Here is a 19,524-nt window from a genome sequence, read left to right on the forward strand (position 1 = left end):
TAAGAGGCAAAAGACAACAGATTATAAAAATGTTGTCTATGAGCAGTTTTTTTAAAAGTTACCACAACAGTTTTTGTAAAAATTGTTGTAAAAATGTTGTTTTTTTATTTTTTTTTAAAAAAAATATTATTATAATTATAATTATTATTATTATAAAAAATAAAAATATATAAGCTTGTTTGCGGTAAAGAAATATCACTAATAAATAACACTCTCCCTCTCTTTCCCTCTCTCCATCCGATCGATCCCCAATATCTTCCCAACCCTAACAGCCACTCCGCCGCCCTGATTTAAGGTCGTGGCTGCTGAAATTGACCATTGATTTGGGTAGTATTTAACCTAATCTACCTATGGATACTAACATCTAGAAACCTGATCCCGTTTCGGTCCCTCCCTATTTATATTTTACTGCTTCCTTTCCATAGCAGCTTCGCAAATCGCACGGCACGAGCCAACACAACAAATCGAAGAGGCAACATGGCGGATGCGATAGAGGCAACTAATCAGCTTGACGATAATAAATGGTTAGTTTACCTTGTGATGAATTTTCGATGCGAATTTACGTGATTTGATCAATAATATGAATTTTTGAGTTATTTATGCTGTTTATTCCTCTAGATTTTTGAAATTCTTTAGCTACGAATGTGTTTGTATTATGTGGCTTTGGTCCTTGCATCTCTTTTATGTTTATCAATCGAGAAAAACTTTTTGTATGCCCCTTGGAAGGAAAATTGGAACGATGACAAACGCCATTTAAATGTTTCCTTCATATGAAGCTTTAGTAACTCTTGAAAATCCATCCTTGAAATTTCTTAAATCTCATAATTGAATCAGTCAAGCTCTTTTGATCAGTGATGTATGTCCCATAATTTTTATGCTTAAAACTTTTCTCACGGTTGTCTTGTTTACATTTGCTGAAGAAACAAAATTTGTCAATTAATATAAAATGAAAATTCGAAGGAGAATACCTTTTTCTTACCCTGTCAAAATTAGCTCCTGGTACCATGTGAAACTTAGCTCCTGGTATTCTCGAGAATCTACATGTCCATTATTAGTTACTGTTGTGTGAACTGCTGTCTCTGGACCACAGCTTCGGCCTCCGAAGGAAATGAGCATTTCAAATTCCTTGTTATAACTTTGACTCGAGTAATTGGAATTAGCTAGGTACGCAATAAAAATTAGTTCCGGGCTGCACTAACAAAGATTGAATTTTGTATAAATGATCTGTGCCGAGGAAAATGACTTAAAAGTTAAGCATAATAATATGCGTTAGTTGCTTTATTTTCGAGGCCCGTTTCCGATTAGTAAATCTAAATTGATATAAAAAAATCAAAACTAGCAAACTTTTCTTTAATCTATATTTTAAAGTTAAGCCCATAAATATGGTGTCATTTGAGAAATAAAAATCGTATTGTTGATGAAAAATTTGAGCCAATTATTTTAATTTGTTTCCTCAAAACAAACATGTTGGACATATTGCTATATTCATACAAATATAATTTAACCCTATTGATTATTTATTACCATGGGCAGAAGCAGCACAATTTCAGACGCATTTCTAGAAAACTATTAGTTCTCACTTCTACCCCAACTATCGTAAGGCTTTATCTTTCTGCATATGCCTCGCGTAAGGAAAATTATATATTAACACGGTTCCTAGGACCTATCCTCATATAACTATATTTTATTTTTATATATATTGCCACTGCAAAAATTATATATTTTTATGACTATCAATTATATTATAATTCATTAGTTAGTCGATTTCGTAAGTGGTTTTTTTTTTCATGTTGCCGAAATAGAAAATTCGTATCCGTTGGACCGTTTCACAGAAGTTTTTGTGATTTCAATTTTGATTCGCTTTAGTTTTTTACTTTTTTGTGATTTCAATTCTTCTAACGATCGAGTACCAGAACTTTGTTCGATTGTTATTTCTTCACCCAGATCTCCACATTGATCAGAAACTTATGCAATATTTCAAAGCCTCTTATTCTCTATGTATGCATATATGCCTGCAGGTGGCTCCATACAAGAGAATTCTTTGGGCGGCGTTTGCTGCTTCGATTCAGAAAAATCAATCCTGAAAGACACATAGGAAGGATCTTATAAAGCTTGTTGTTTCTAAGCTGTGAGCCTCTTAATATATGTTTGCCTAATATATATAGCATACCCTTTTTTGTGAAATTGGAGTTAATTCATTAAAGAATATAATTGAAATGTAATGTCCTATATATATATATATATATATATGTGTGTGTGTGTGTGTATATATGTTGTGGGTAAGCTTTTGAGTATTACAATTATCATGCTACACACACACATAATTGGACAACACAGAAAAAATACGAAATACTGGTCTTTAATGCAAATGAGTTAACTGAATTAATATTTTTAAAAGACTGAGAAAGATGGAATGATTCCATACTCATCTTGACTGTGATTTTCGCTTCCAGCACCAGTAGATATGCACTAACTTGGTTGCTGGAAATTAATTAAAGGTTTTGAGTCCCTTGAATGGTAGGCAAAAGAAAAATAAAAGTAAGGTTGCTATGCGTTATTTTAATCATTTATGTTGTTATTGCTCCAATTTCTTATGATTCATACCTTTTTGTGCTGGCCCATATCAGAAATTTATTTATGCACACTTTTTGTATATTTACAACTGGAGTTGGAGACCCCTACCTTCTCATCAAAGAAAAGTCTTTTTCCCTATCTTTTGTGTGTATGAATATGAAAGTAAAATTTTCTTTTAGTTAAATGTACGGGGATGTACTTTAAATTTCAAGAAAAATGAAAGTCATTGTCTTTGAGAAGATCTGATTCAGAGGTTGTAACTTGTACGTAAAGTAAAGTTACAATCTCTTTGCTATTGCCATTATACCTTGGCAGTGGATATACTGTGTTGTTTCTTATTACATTACATGTATTTGTTTGGTGAAGGGTAATATTGTCACACTGAATTTGTTAGTGTCTTAGTGATTGCTGTTGTAAAGTCTCCTTTCATTTTCACCTGTCTCCCTTCTTTGTCTTCAGCATTGTCTTTTTTAGTACTTGTATAAATAAGTAATTTGATGGCATGAATTTTCATGGCCATTGATTATGTGATCAAAGTGTTGAATCCGACATTTTGGTGATAACAAACAACAACTCATTGTATAGGAATGTGCTGTCAATCTTTTGTATTTCAGGAATCTACTACAACTCCTATCGCAACCGTCTAAACCCTTCAAGTTATCTACCGGAAGCTTGTCAACCGTCTTTGTCTCTCGACCGGTTGCAGTCACAAGCCTATCGACTGGTTATTCAAACCAGCAGAGGATAAATCTATCTACCGGCAGAATGCCAACTGCTTATCAAGATATCTCAAGACAAATACTTGTGACAAGACGTTCATTGCAAGATCTTTTATCAAAAGAAGAACCGGCGTATCAGAAGATCTGTTGACTTTTGCATCGAGACAACAGGTTGCACTAAAATGGCAAAAACGCAGAATGGCTACAGATAAAGCATTCGACCGTTTATACCAGTTTTGGACCCTGGAAGTTGTCTGCATTTAAAGAAGTGTACGATTTTCATGCAGAATCATCAATGCATTTATGAAGCATTAAATGTGCATTCAATGCAGCATCAGAACGTTCAAAAATAAAGACGTTGTTGATTGACCTATATAAAGGGAAGATTGCTCAAGAAGTGAGAAGAAGACAAGCAACACGAAAAATCTCAATCAACTCAATCACTTGAATACTATCAGAAATCCTCATCTGATATACTGAAGCAATACTTGAGCACACTTACAAGATCATTCAATTGCTGCTCAAATAAACCCTCGCCTACAGTTTACATATCTGATCTTCAAGGATCATCCTAGGGTTTTCAAGCCTCTCGACCGCTCTGCAGTTTGAGAAGCTCAACCGGACTGTATTCATTATTGAAGAGACTTGAAGCTACTCTGAAAGCTTCCACCAGTCTGATAAGAACTGAGAATCTTATCTGTGTAAATCTAGGAGTTTCGGATTAGGCATTGGATAAGTCCTAAGTCTGAAGTGGGTGTATTGCAAGACGTTGTAATAACCAAAGTCTTCTAGTGAATTCCTTCCTAAGTGGAAGAAGGGGAGATGTAGAAGGATTAAGCCTTCGAACTTTCATAAATCGTGCCTTAGTCTTTACTGCATATTTATCTTATATATTGCTCATACATCGTGTTATAACTTGCCTTTGCATCACTAAAACTTCTGAACTATTTCCGCACTATTTAAGTTGTTCAAACCGTTTAGAAGTTGAGAAAACAGATTAAGTGAACTAAACTTTACTTGATCATTTTGAAAAGAAAGAAAATAAGTTTCAGAGTGTATTCACCCCCCCCCTCTACCCTCTGAACCGATCCCAACAAGTGGTATCAGAGCGGGTTCCTTTCTCAACTGCTGATTTAAAATTTTAAAATCATGACTTCTTTCAACAAAATTCCTATGTTTTCTAAAGAAGATTATGATGACTGGAAAATTCGCATGCAAGCACATCTTGCAGCACAGGACGATGACATGCTATATGTCATAACAGACGGTCCTATCAAAATCATGAAGGTCAACCCAGCTCTAATCGATGGTGCAGGACAAATGATTGAGAAACCAAGAGCTGAGTGGACTACTGAGGACAAAAAGAAGGCCAATCTTGACAATGTGGCCCGGGACATCCTATACAAAACACTGGACAAGAATATATTCAGCAAAATCAAGTCATGCTCCACAGCAAAGGAGATTTGGGAGAAGCTCACTCAGCTGTGTGAAGGAAATGACCAGACCAAGGAAAACAAGCTCACCATGGCCATTCAAAAATATGACAATGCCAAAATGAAACCAGTGGAAACCATGACTGAATTTGATGAACGGTTCAGTAGTATCATTTGTGATCTTATTGCTTTAGGAAAAACTTATACTAACCGTGAAATTGCTGTGAAGGTTATGAGAGCTTTGCCCAAAGAATGAGAGATCAAGACAGTGGCCATGAGGGAGTCAAAAGACTTAAGCAAGGTTGAACTGCATGATCTCTTTGCAGATCTCAAAGCCTACGAGTTCGAGCTCAACATGAGGACAGAAGATGAACCATCTACCTCTCAACCAACCAAGGCCTTAACCTCAACGGTGATACGTCCACCGGTCGAAGAAGCTCCAAAGAGATCAGCTGAGCAAATCAGCAACGAAGCCATGACACTCTTTGTCAAGAAATTTGGTAGATTTATGCGTAAAAACAATTCTAAATTTAAAAATTATCATAAATCGGACCATACAGATGATGGTCCTACTTGTTTTAACTGTGGCAAGCCAGGCCACTTCATTGCAGATTGCACCAAGCCTAAGAGCAATGATCAGAAGCAACTCTTCGAAAGAAGAAGGGGCAAGGAGGACAAGAGGACGTCTAGAGAAGGAAGAGACCAAAGGGTTCTAGTAGCAGACGAAAGCAAAAGCAAGTGGGCTGAGTCTGACTCTGACAACCCCAATACCGGAAGCTCTTCAGATGACAGCGATGATGAAAAGGTGGAATGCCTTATGGCTGACATCGAAGAAGAAGCTGAGGAGGTATTTGACTTTGGTTCACCTGAATTTACTCACAGTGATCTAGTTACTGCTTTACACGAAATGGCTAATGAATACAAAACATTATCCAAGGAATTCGAGGAGGTAAAGGCAGAAAGAGCTGACCTAAAAGATAAGTCAAGCGAATCAAGCTGCATGCAGCGAAAAGAGCTTGATGGTCTTAAGGTCAAGCTAAGTCTGCTGGCTACTGAGAATGACACCTTGAAAAGAGTGTTCCAAGCAACCTTGACTGAGAACAAAAAACTACTTGAAACAATTAAGGCTTGAAATAAATCTTCTGTAACCATTGACAAGATTCAAGAAATCCAAAGACCGGCACATGACAAAACCGGTCTAGGGTTTGGAACAAATGAACAGTCTATGGAATCTTGTATTCAGTCAAGCCTGGACAAAGACAATCTTAACAAAATAAGATTTGTCAGGTCCAGCACGATATATGAACATGATGAGTGCAGCTTTGACAAAAATCAGAAAGTATCTAACGAACGAAGCACTAAGCATAGAGGGCTGGGATATGTGGATCCCCAGATCTCTAATCAAAGAGGAACTTGGATTAAACCAAAACCTAATGAAAGAAGAAAGGAAAACCAATCTAATTTCAAAAGGCCATGGAATGAGTCTAACTACTCTAAGAGAAGATGGTCAAAGGAGAAGCCTTACCAGTACTTTAATTGCAGGCCGGTTCAAAAGAGGTACAAGCTAACTGATAAAGATCAAAAAGGCAAGCAGCACACAGCAACCTCACAAGCACACACATTTACTGCTTATCGACCGCAAAGATTTCTGGACACACACACGGGCAAACCTGTAAGGGTGTTCCAGGTGTGGGTCCCGAAAGGGCTAATCCGACCTGGACCCTACTAGATATGGGTACCAAAAGTTCTTCACTTTTTGCAGGTACTAAAAGTCCAAACGGGCGAGAAGACCACTTCTATCAAGGACACTACCTGGTACTTAGATAGTGGTTGCTCACGGCACATGACAGGGAATCCAGAACTTCTAACAGAAGTTGTGCTGTGCAAAGGACCAAAGATCAGCTTTGGAGACTACTCCAAAGGTAAAACCGTGGGTAAGGGTAATATTATCCATGGTAACATCATTATTAAAGATGTGTTGCTTGTTGACAAACTGTGCTATAATTTGATAAGTATTAGTCAACTATGTGACAATGATCATTCGGTCGAGTTTCACAAACACACTTGCATCATCAAAAATGACAAAGGTGAGACTCTTATGACCGGTGTAAGAGACCTAAACACCTACAAGGTAAACTGGTCTTGCTCACACATTTCTTCACCTACTTGTCTTACTGCTCATCATGATAAACATTGGTTGTGGCATAAGCGGTTAAATCATCTAAATTTTAAGTTCATCTCTAACTTGAGGAAGCATGATTTGGTTTCTGGTCTGCCTGAAGGAGATTTTATAAAAGACAAAGTTTGTCCTGCTTGTCAACTAGAAAAGCAGGTGAGAGCAACCTTTAAAAATAAAGGGTGTATGTCTTCTTCCAAATGCTTAGATTTACTTCACATGGACCTATTTGGTCCTATACCAGTAAGAAGCATAGGGGGAATGAGATATGCTCTTGTTGTTATAGATGACTTTTCTCGATTTACTTGGGTCATCTTTCTCTCTTCAAAAGATCAAACTGCACCTCACCTGATTAAGCTTTTTAAACGCTTGCAAAATGAACAATCTACTGTGATAGATAGAATCAGGAGTGATAGAGGGACTGAATTTTTAAACATCACTCTTATGACTTATCTAGATGATCAGGGAATCAAGCATGAGTTGTCAGCTGCTAGATCCCCACAGCAAAATGGGGTAGCTGAAAGAAGGAACCGTACTTTAAAAGAAGCAGCCAGAACTATGATTGCTGATTCAAATGTTTCTCAAAGACTTTGGGAAGAAGCAGTTAACACAGCTTGCTATACTCAAAACAGATCTATGATTAATAAACGATTTAACAAAACTCCATATGAGATCTGGAATGGCACAAAACCTGATATTTCATACTTCAAAATTTTTGGGTGCAAATGCTTTATCCACAACAATGGAAAAAATCATTTGACAGCTTTCGATGCCAAAGCAGACGAAGGAACTTTTATTGGTTACTCAGCCGTTAGCAGAGCTTATCGAGTATTCAATCAAAGATCACTAACGGTCGAGGAAACCATTCATGTTGTTTTTGATGAATCTACTCTTTGTACAGAACAAACTCAAGGGAGCATAAATGATCTGAGTCATAGACTGGAAAATACAAATCTACAGGAAGAGAGTGACAGTGATCCATATCCTCCAAAGAAGGATGATCCAGTTCCCTCTACCGTGTGTGATCAAACAAGGCCAGAAGAGGATCCACCGGTTGATAACGATCCTCCTGCCAATGATGATCCAGTAAACGAGGACGTTCGTCAACCAATTGATGACAACCCTTTAGGGAATTATTTTAGGTGGAACAAAGATCATCCACCTGGGTTGGTCATAGGTGACCCTTCTGCTCCTCGAAAAACACGTGGTCAAATGATTAATGAATTCTTGCATGCAGCTTTCATATCTCAGGTAGAGCCTAAGAAGATAGATGAAGTTCTATCAGATGCCAGCTGGATTGAAGCTATGCAAGAAGAGTTGAATCAATTCACCCGCAACAATGTTTGGCATCTAGTTCCTCGACCGAAAAATCAAAATGTGATTGGAACTAGATGGGTGTTTCGTAACAAGCTCGATGAACATGGAACTGTTGTGCGTAACAAAGCTCGGCTTGTTGCACAAGGATTCAGACAAGAAGAAGGCATAGACTTTGAGGAATCCTTCGCGCCAGTTGCAAGACTAGAAGCAATCCGCATCTTTCTTGCCTATGCAGCTTTCAAGGACTTTAAAGTTTATCAAATGGATGTCAAGTCTGCATTCCTCAATGGTCTACTTCAAGAAGAGGTGTACGTTGAACAACCACCAGGTTTTGTCAATCCTACTCATCCTCAATATATCTATAAACTTGACAAAGCCCTCTATGGATTAAAACAAGCACCGCGTGCATGGTATGATACATTACTAAAATTTTTACTGGAACATGATTTCCAAATTGGAACGGTCGATAAGACCTTGTTTAAATTTGTAAAAGGTGATCATGTGTTACTAGTACAAATTTATGTTGATGACATTATATTTGGGTCAACTAACCCCAAGTTGTGCTCAAAGTTCTCTAAGATGATGCAGGAGAAATTTGAAATGAGCATGATGGGTGAGCTAAATTTTTTTCTTGGATTGCAAGTGAAGCAACTTGAAACTGGAATATTTATCAATCAATCCAAGTATGCCAAGGAATTAGTAAAGAAGTTTGGAATGGAACAGTGCTCAACTGTATCTACCCCCATGAGTGCATCAATCAAGCTTGATAAAGATGAAGGGGGAATCCCGGTCGAGGTAACAATGTATCGAGGCCTTATTGGCTCATTGCTTTATTTGACTGCCAGTCGACCGGATATCATGTATTCAGTTTGTTTATGTGCTAGATTTCAAGCAGCACCTAAGCAATCTCATTTCATTGCCGCCAAACGAATAATTAAATATACTAAAGGAACTACTAATGTGGGTCTTTGGTATCCCAAAGATTCAAATCTTAATCTTATTGGCTATTCAGATGCAGATTATGCAGGTTGTAGAATTGATCGCAAAAGTACAAGTGGCATATGTCAATTCCTTGGAGATAGACTAATTTCGTAGTCAAGTAAGAAGCAGACATCAATTGCTACCTCGACCGCCGAAGCAGAATACCTTGCTGCTGGCCGCTGTTGTGCTCAAATACTCTGGATTCAACAGCAGCTTAATGATTATGGAATTCAGTCGAGTGAAGCTCCAATCTACTGTGACAATACAAGTGCCATAGACATCACTCACAATCCAGTGATGCACTCTAGGACAAAGCACATTGATGTCAGACATCACTTTATTCGAGATCATGTCTTAAAGAAGGAAATCAGGCTGGAATACATCTCTACCGATCAGCAAGCAGCAGACATATTCACCAAGCCTTTACCGGACGCTAAGTTTTCATATTTTCGAAATATTCTTGACTTAGTAGATCTAAGTTAGTATGCATGCTTTTAGGGGGAATGATTGCTAGTATGACTTTAATAGCTTAGCTGTTACATTGCCATAAATGTTGGCATATCATCCGCCTTTAGCTAGTCTCTGACAGGCTCCGTACTAACAGCTTTGTGCTTTGAACCAAATGACATTAATTGGGCGCGGTGATTATACTCTTCAAAACTTTTTGAATTTCAAAAATACTTTTCATGACATAACCATATGGCCCATAGGTTCCTATATATACTTCTTTACACTCGTATATCAACTTTTCACCGTTGCTAAAGATTTCATATTGCATTAAAAGTTCTATCGTATTACTATCAAGCTTTTGCTTACTCTCTGCTCGAGTTCTTATCTACAGCTATCATGTCGATCCAGAAGACTTGCCTTGCAATCAACTTTGATTCCGTTATTGAGGCAAACAATGCAGGAATCACTGAGGTCTTCACCATGCTTGAAGCCTCTGGACTGAAGAAGTTTTTGGGAAGCAGCGCCATCTGCGATCTGCCTGTCTTGAAGGAGTTCTTTGCAACCGCTCAAATCGAGCATGGGCCTGTCAAATGCTTGATCCGGACAGAGTCCTACTCCTTCAATCAAAAGTTCTTCGTCAGCACATTTGATCTGCCCTCCAGGGGTTTGACAAAATGCGCGGATCTTCCCGATGATAACTGCTCATACTGGTTGAAGGAATTCTCAACCACTGATGCTCCGATCAAATTGCTGGCTCAGAAGACATCTCTTAAAGCTCCATTCAGGCTATTGACCAACATCGTGGCCAAGAATCTTCTTGCCAAGGCTGGATCGTACGACAAGGTGACGATGGAGAAATTCCAATACATGGCTTGTATCGCCTCCAAAATCAACATCAACTGGTCAGACATATTGTTCACTACTTTATGTGAAATGATCAAGGGAAAAGGGCAATCTGAGGGATTTGCTCTGCAAATTTGCCACATCTTGAGCGTCCTTGGAGTAGACTTCTCCAAGACTGAGCCTCTGCATCCCACCAAATGGCTCAACAAGTCTACAATCTTCAAGTTTCTGAACAAGAAAGAAGTTGCGGTCGACACTCTGCCTTCAACCGCAAGTGTTGCTGTCACAACCGCTTTCAACAGTCCCAGTAGCGGCCAAACCAGCTCATACCAAGAAATCTGCCAAGCGTCAACTTATCATAGAGTCTGACTCTGAAGAAGAATCATGTGAGAATGTTCCACTGATTCAAGCCTTCAGCAAGTCATCTCCTTCTGTCTCCAAAGCAGTTGAGCCATCCACGCCTGCAGGCGAGAAGAAGAGGCAGCACAAGAGGTTAAAGTCCCTTTCTGGACTTGCTCCTACCGTTCCAACACCAATTCTGCCAACGGTCGAGACTACTACCACTACTGCTACTACTGCTCCACGTCCTACCAAGGGTGTGATAATCAGGGAAGGTGCCTCATCAACTCCAAAGGTCACTCTCGCTGATCCCAAGGACAAAGGAAAAGGTGTGATGATCTACTCACCTAAGGCTCAACCAACAGCTACTGTAGAGCTCAACTTGATCATCTCTCACGTTCTCCGCACTGTCAAGCGTCACCTACAGCGCTTTGACAGATGGCATCATTCCCGTACTCACCTGACGCTTGCTCAAATATTTCCTAAGTGGAAAGCTCTGAACGTTATTGAGCAGAAGATGCTTCTTTTTGCTGACACTGAAGACATCGTGGAGGCTCTGGGAAGAAGACAGCTCATCGACTTGAAGCTTCGAGGAAGCCTGATATCTCTGTTGATTACTGAGCGTGTCAATAACTTCAAATCCAAGAGTCCTACCGCCGCCGATGACTTTGTGATTTTGACTGGACTACAGAATAGTCTACGTCAAATCACTCAACTACTTCAGCACTTCCAAGCTCTTAAAAACGTAAAGACAACAGCTTCAGCAGCTTGTATACAGGCTTATGGACTGGAAGCACAGGTGATGATGAAGACTTTTCTTACCCAAGATCAGGGTGAAGAAGACGTCTCTGCTATTACTCTTTCAGATGGGATTCTGACCGGTCTCATCACTGCTGACCTGTTTCAATCATCCGCTCTAAAGATCGAGTGTGGCAGCATCTTCATCGGTCGACCCCGCCTCAACCGCAGTCCAAGCAGTAATTCAACCGGAAGCAGCTGTGACTGCTCACTCATCTCCAGCGGCGACCGCTCACACCTCTCCCAGTCGTCTTCAAGATTTTTTAGAAGTGATTGAACAAGAAATTCCTGTCACCTCTGTGACAGAGGCTCCTTGCAGCAGTGAAGCACTAGTGCCCCCAACAGAGATACCAAGCACTATTGTATCACTTGCACCTCCAGAACAGCCAGTGACTGATGCTGACCCAGCACTTCAACCGTCTCCATCTACTGAAAAGTTTGTGGAAGATCTCCTAATGGATGAACCGAGTGTTGATCCTGCTACTCCACCAACCATCTTGGCTGCAGTCGAGATCCCTACATCTCCAACTGTACCACTATTGGAAGGTACATCAGCTAGCTCACCAGCCAGATCACCAGCACCACATCATCTTGAGTCTGGCCCGGCTTCACCAAGGAATGACACACAGAGTCAAATGCTTCAGACTGATGACTCATATATTGAAGCCATGGCAGCAGCTCTGGATCACACATTGATAAATAGGCTTCATGAGCTCATGCAAACAGTTCGATCCGTTTCACAAGCCATCACAAACACATCCTCATGGGTTGACAATTCACGCACGACGATGATTCGACATTTTGAGACCGTGTCTAGAGACCTTGCTCATCTGTCCAAAGAGATCACTGCCCATCATCGCACTCAAATCAAAACGCTCTCTACCGTCTCCGAACAAGTTGTCAGATCCGAAAACCGCCTTCATAGGCAGTTGAATGATCGGATGGACACTATGCAAGCTACTCTAATTGCTCAACTAGATGCAAAAATTGATACTATGCAAGCCTGCCTTGGCACTCAACTCACTGAGATCATCCTTCGACTCAACCAAGGTGATGCCAAAAAGGGGGAAGAAGAGCAACGAAGAGCAGCAGAGGCAAGAAGACGTGAAGAAGAATCCAGAAGAAAGGAAGAAGCCGACAGAAGAATAAGAGAAGGCGATAGGTCAGGAGGAGCCAGTTGGTTCAAAAGATGAACAACTTGTCTCTTCTTTACTTATCGCAGCTGTATCTCATTTTGTTTTTCTTCAGTAGGTGTAATAAGAATGCTTATTGTAATTAATGAAATTCATTCTCTCAATGAAGTTCATTTTAATGCTTTCATATTGTTTTCGAAGCACTTAAGTTTTGTCATCACCAAAAAGGGGGAAATTGTTGAATCCGACATTTTGGTGATAACAAACAACAACTCATTGTATAGGAATGTGCTGCCAATCTTTTGTATTTCAGGAATCTACTACAACTCCTACCGCAACCGTCTAAACCCTTCAAGTTATCTACCGGAAGCTTGTCAACCGCCTTTGTCTCTCGACCGGTTGCAGTCACAAGCCTATCGACTGGTTATTCAAACCAGCAGAGGATAAATCTATCTACCGGCAGAATGCCAACTGCTTATCAAGATATCTCAAGACAAATACTTGTGACAAGACGTTCATTGCAAGATCTTTTATCAAAAGAAGAACCGGCGTATCAGAAGATCTGTTGACTTTTGCATCGAGACAACAGGTTGCACTAAAATGGCAAAAACGCAGAATGGCTACAGATAAAGCATTCGATCGTTTATACCAGTTTTGGACCCTGGAAGTTGTCTGCATTTAAAGAAGTGTACGATCTTCATGCAGAATCATCAATGCATTTATGAAGCATTAAATGTGCATTCAATGCAGCATCAGAACGTTCAAAAATAAAGACGTTGTTGATTGACCTATATAAAGGGAAGATTGCTCAAGAAGTGACAAGAAGACAAGCAACACGAAAAATCTCAATCAACTCAATCACTTGAATACTATCAGAAGTCCTCATCTGATATACTGAAGCAATACTTGAGCACACTTACAAGATCATTCAATTGCTGCTCAAATAAACCCTCGCCTACAGTTTACATATCTGATCTTCAAGGATCATCCTAGGGTTTTCAAGCCTCTCGACCGCTCTGCAGTTTGAGAAGCTCAACCGGACTGTATTCATTATTGAAGAGACTTGAAGCTACTCTGAAAGCTTCCACCAGTCTGATAAGAACTGAGAATCTTATCTGTGTAAATCTAGGAGTTTCGGATTAGGCATTGGATAAGTCCTAAGTCTGAAGTGGGTGTATTGCAAGACGTTGTAATAACCAAAGTCTTCTAGTGAATTCCTTCCTAAGTGGAAGAAGGGGAGACGTAGAAGGATTAAGCCTTCGAACTTCCATAAATCGTGCCTTAGTCTTGACTGCATATTTATCTTATATATTGCTCATACATCGTGTTATAACTTGTCTTTGCATCACTAAAACTTCTGAACTATTTCCGCACTATTTAAGTTGTTCAAACCGTTTTAGAAGTTGAGAAAACAGATTAAGTGAACTAAACTTCACTTGATCATTTTGAAAAGAAAGAAAATAAGTTTCAGAGTGTATTCACCCCCCCCCCTCTACCCTCTAAACCGATCCCAACACAAAGTTATCGAGAAATTAAAGTTTTTGAGGTTTTCATTAAGCATTTTCTTATTTTCTGTTTGATATTTTTTCTGTACACGAGCATTTTGTGATTGTGCGAGATTCTTGAAGCTCCCTAATTATTGAGTCCGCCCCCGCCCCACCATTATTTTTTATTTGCGATTTTGAATTATTAAGCCTTTGTTTAATAATAAGTTAATACAACTACTCCCCTATACTTTTTTTATTGACTTGCAGTTCATCCGGGATGCTGTAGACGAAGAAGGGAGACAGGTGAAAATGGAAATAATAATACATCTCAACTTACTACAGGTGACATGAAATTAAAGATTTGAAATACCGAGAACAACATTCATCTCAATCGAATACGTCCGAGTCGTCGTAGGTGGCTGTTTGTGATACACATTCATCTCAAGTGAATATGTTCGAGTTATTAAATGAACTTTTTATACGTGTTCAAAAACGTATTCAAAATGTTGTAAATATTATTTTTAATATTTGAAATTTGTGTATTAAATTTTATTTTTGAATTTTGAATTTTAAATTGATTATAATATTGAAAAATTTTAGATTAATTTTTTTTTCTTTTTTATTTGAAAAAAGACAACAGTTTTTTAAAGTTGTCGTAGAGGTTTAAAACTGTTGTAGAAAGCCCTGTGGTTAAAATTCACGCTTAAAGACAACGATTAAAAACTGTTGTCTTTAAGAGAAAAGACAACAGTTTTACAACATTAAATAATTGTTGTCTTTTACTTCATGGTTTTTTACAACAGTTTTAAATCTTATACGACAATTTAAAAAAATGTTTTTTTAAGCCTTTTTTCTTGTAGTGTTTCCAAATAATAATTTATGAAAAATAAAATAAGAATGATCATAAACAATAATTTATAATAAAGATAGTAATGATAATCAGCCATTATTGTTGATAATAATACAAAACAATATAATGCAATGGTCAACAGTCAATTTATTAATGTACCTTGTGTTTGATACATGCATTTCTTTTTCAAGTTCATTTATTCTGCACGCGCAAAGTGATAGTTAACAAACTTACTCCACGTCTAATTTTACATTACATTAATTAATATAAAAAAATTTAAATCATTTTTACTTAAAAAGTTCATTTAATTAAAACAGTTTACCAAAAAATTCATTCAATACCATTAAGGTTGTCAAAATAGGTTAGATTTGTCGGATTAGCTTATCTCTACTCGCCAATTAACACTTTCCAACTAAACCAAATCCACCAATTAAAACTAATTTGTGGATCGTCCCACCAAATAGATGGGTTAAATTAATAATTTCTTTGTCAATAGCATGATCAGAATTTTATATTTGGAGGGGCAATATATATAATTTTCTCTTAAAAATATATTATTAAAAATAATAATGTGTCAAAATACATAATAAATAATAGCGCCTCTAGCACGCGATATGCCCATCCATATATATATATATCTATTTTTTAATTCTAATTAATTTTCATTTAATTTTCAAATTGACATGATGAATTAAATATTCAAAAAAATTATATTAAGATAAAATAATATTTATTAATTAAAAAATAAAAAGCATATAATTAATTAGATTTTATAATTATAGATAAATTACAAATGATGCTCTTTAAGATTATTAATATTGTACAGATGAGAATATTATTGTAATTTTATTTAGGTCACACCAAATTAATCGGAAATTAGTTTGTATAGGAAGATTTTTAATTAAATAGTAAGATAATTGATATGTGCCGTACTTATTTATTATTTTTTAGTATTATTGCGTCTGCATGCATTTTCGCTGTCATTAGAACTATTTATGTTTGATTTCTTTATTTTTCATGCATGCAGTCTAGAGGTGGGATCGGGTCGGGACTCATCCCGTAACCCCCTTACTTGATTTCCGTCCCGATAAAAATTGAGATTTTTTTCTCCCAATCTCGTACCCAAAAAGTTTCAGGACCCGAATGTTCGAGATCCCGAACATTCGAGATCCCGTCAAGTAGGGAAAGGAAATTCTCGAAAAATATTTTTAAAAAAAATTACATGAAATTTTTTTTAAAAAATTATGAAGAAACTCAAAAAATTTCTTTGTAATGAATATAACTATTAAAAACTAGAACATCTTTTTAGTACATTACAAATAAACTAAAAAAACTACTTGGTTAATACAATAAAACAAATAATTATTAGAAATAATAAAAAAACAAAATAAAAATTTATAACTCAACATTAATATAAAAACAAATAAATAAAAATATAAAAAATAATTATTTGATAGATAATTATAAAATACTAATATTAAAACAGAATTATAAAAAATATTTATATTTTTTAATTACAAAATATAATTAAAAAATAATATTAATATATTTAGGTCGGATCGGGAATCCCGTTGGGTAGGGTTGTTTATCTCAATCTCGTTCCCGAAATTGATCAGGTCGAAAAAAATTCGGGACAGGAACGGGTTGAAAATCGGGAAGAATCGGAAATTTTGTCAATTTTGTCATTCCTAATGTAGTCTACTCCTCATCTTTTCTCGTTTTATTATAGGTTTAAGGAATAAATCTTAGAATGTTGGCAGAGTGTTATTCACTTGAGCGGAGACTTTTACCCGCTCGATCGCGCAAAGTTTGTTTTGAAGATAAAGAACAGAAACTTATATGCTCAAGCGATAATTTCTACCCGCTCGAGCACGTCCGAGCATAAAGAGAAGAAATGGACAAAAACTTATGCGCTCGAGCGGTAACTTTTATCAGCTCGGGTGCGATCGAGATAAAAAAAGATATATTTTGGCGGATTTTAAAAAAGAAATTTCAAAGCACAAGGATTCTAGGGCTTATGAATACAAGAAACTGACGCAGATGAAGGATTTTTTGAATCAAAATTTGAAGAACATGACTAGGGAAAGAAAGAGCGAAGAACCAGTCTGGCTCTGCCCATTCACAAGGACGTTCAGGACTCCTCTTACTGAGGAAGGCAAAGAATATTAGTTAGATGTCTTTCTAATGATTTGTCTTTCATTTTTTTTTCTTCTAAATTCTTCTTCTAATTGAAAAAATACAATTCTAATTCTAGTTATGTTTACGTTTATGGGGTAGTTTTCTTTTGATGAAGCCCGCGAGATTTGGCCGAAACTGATTTATGTTAGACACGTGGTTTAATGTTTAGGATATTTTGAATATTTTTAGTTATTAATTGTTGGATTTTTGCATTGCTCTTGTGAATGATTTGACCAATTATTTGCATGATTTGTTGTTTGATTATAAGTCGAAAGATTAGGAATTGATTTTAGTCTCGCTTAAACAATTAACACAAGGTAAATCTACTAAAAACAGTATTCGATTTCATTGTGCGGTTCTGTGTCAAAATTGAATTTTCATTATTATTTTCAGTTTGATTGGAATTTAATTAGAAATAATTAATCCGTCCAACTTGAATAGATTCAGAAAAGTCTAGAAATAGATTATGATGATACCAAAAATTTACCTTGGGTTCGGTTTGGTAGAGCGGATCTCCAAATCTTCGATAAAGCGGGTCGGGTGCCTCGTGTTCTGCACAGAAAAAAAACTCCGTTAGGGGGCGCCGAAGGTATTTTCGGCGTGACCCCTCTGATGCCTAAGTCAGTGCTCAGAAAAGGAAAATGAGAGCAAAAGAAAAAATAAGGGTGTGTGAGTATTTGAGAAAGAAGTGAATAAAAGATGTGAATGTGTAAAACCATAAGAGATATCTGATATTTATAAAGGTTGGAGGGGTAAGTTACCTTGCTATGGTAGAATTTCTGTTAGGGTAGGAGTCTACTCAAGGTAGAAAACTAAAGTAGGTAGAACTCAGTTACTATGTCGGTTAGGACTCTTGAGCCGACTTAATATCTGATTAAATCTCGGATTTGTTGCAGCTTATCTTTATCTGTTAAAGATCCTCAAATATTTCCGATTATCCAATGGGCTCAGCAGTTAGGGTTTGAATAATAGATATTACGTTTTTGTGTTGGTTGGGATTTTATTCAGCTTAGGTTTTCCATATGAAAAGACTTAATGGATTTTAGAGCATTTTTCCAAAGAATGGAATGTTGGGTTTGGGTCGGACTCTTTCCCTAACCAAACAAGGGTCAGGTCGCCCACCTGGGCTCAGCAACTTGAGCTCAACCATAAACTTATCTTTTTGGGATCTGCATATTGTTTGAGGCTTTTAGTGAGTTTATGCCTCAATACATTGAGGCCTAATGAGTTTAGCACAACTTTTCCGAGCACGGGTTGATGAGCTTGGATCGGACCAAACCCTTATATTTTTAGGGGGAATCAATAGTACCTCCCCCATTCGGTCTAAAATAAGTATGAAATTTAGACCATGTGGTTTGGTCCGATTCCGGGCCCTTAGTGTGCTCTTTTATGTTGGTTGAGCTCAATGGTTTACATATTTCATGGCCCAGATCATGATCCACGTGGCTTCCCTAAATATACAGATGAGGTAAGAAGGTGGTTCGGTTCCCAAGATGCCTCGGATCGGCGTCGTGCATGCATCCGAACTCACGTACGTAGTATGGAGAAAATTCGAGCTCAAAAGTCATGATCCTGACAACACGGAATGGGATTTCCCTAGAAGAAGACCTGAGCTCAACCTTTTTGAACCAGAGCTGATGCGTCCGAGTATTAACAATCCGAGCATGTGCTAAAGTTCCGATCACCTATAAGTAACTCAGCGCATACAAAAATCCGAGAAAAAGTGGATGAAAGGGAAACTCTCAGCACAAATGTAAAAATTTGATCATAGCTGTAAAAATTCTATCATAGACATAAGAAAGTCCGAGAATAGGCTGAAAATCCAGATGCATATGAACTTTCGAGTACTCTTGTATGGGATGGTATAACCCCGATTGTATCTCGTTCTTTCATTTTCCCGAGCAGGCATAAAATCAATTAAGTGTAGGTGACACTGACAAACCCGACTAGGGCTTCAATCATAAAATCGCCTGTGTAGACACCATTTTCGAACAAAATAGTAAATCTCCCAAGCCCGAAAGAAGATTTTGAAATTAACCAAGGACCAACTTCCTGAACAATGAAAATCCCGAGCTCATAACCAAAAATAAAAATACAAAAAAAATTCCAAACTATATGATGATAATCCCGAATACGTCTTCAAACATCCCAAACTCATATAAGATAACCACGAGGTTCTTTATTTATAACTCGGTAACTTGTAAGAGCGGCATTCTCGAACAAGACAATGACAGTTGAAACACAAA

At 37.5% G+C, this 19,524-nt stretch overlaps 1 protein-coding gene across 2 annotated transcripts; it reads left to right on the plus strand.

Moving 5' to 3' along the window:
* The first annotated feature begins 217 nt into the window (after window positions 1-217).
* Window positions 218-14,849, plus strand: LOC140887595 (uncharacterized). 2 transcript variants are annotated; one of them, XR_012151951.1, is made up of 3 exons: window positions 218-524; window positions 2,019-2,128; window positions 14,518-14,849. XR_012151951.1 is itself a non-coding variant. In XM_073294938.1 (3 exons), the coding sequence occupies exon 3, from the start codon at window positions 5,001-5,003 to the stop codon at window positions 5,856-5,858; it is 858 nt and encodes a 285-aa protein (XP_073151039.1). In that variant the 5' UTR covers window positions 218-524; window positions 2,019-2,128; window positions 3,189-5,000; the 3' UTR covers window positions 5,859-6,847. The 2 variants fall into 2 exon arrangements, 1 of the variants encoding a protein (XP_073151039.1); XM_073294938.1 differs by lacking the exon at window positions 14,518-14,849 and adding an exon at window positions 3,189-6,847.
* The last annotated feature ends 4,675 nt before the right edge of the window (window positions 14,850-19,524 follow it).

This window comes from Henckelia pumila, chromosome 3 (assembly GCF_033568475.1).
Source record: "Henckelia pumila isolate YLH828 chromosome 3, ASM3356847v2, whole genome shotgun sequence".
NCBI classification, from domain to species: Eukaryota; Viridiplantae; Streptophyta; class Magnoliopsida; order Lamiales; family Gesneriaceae; genus Henckelia; species Henckelia pumila.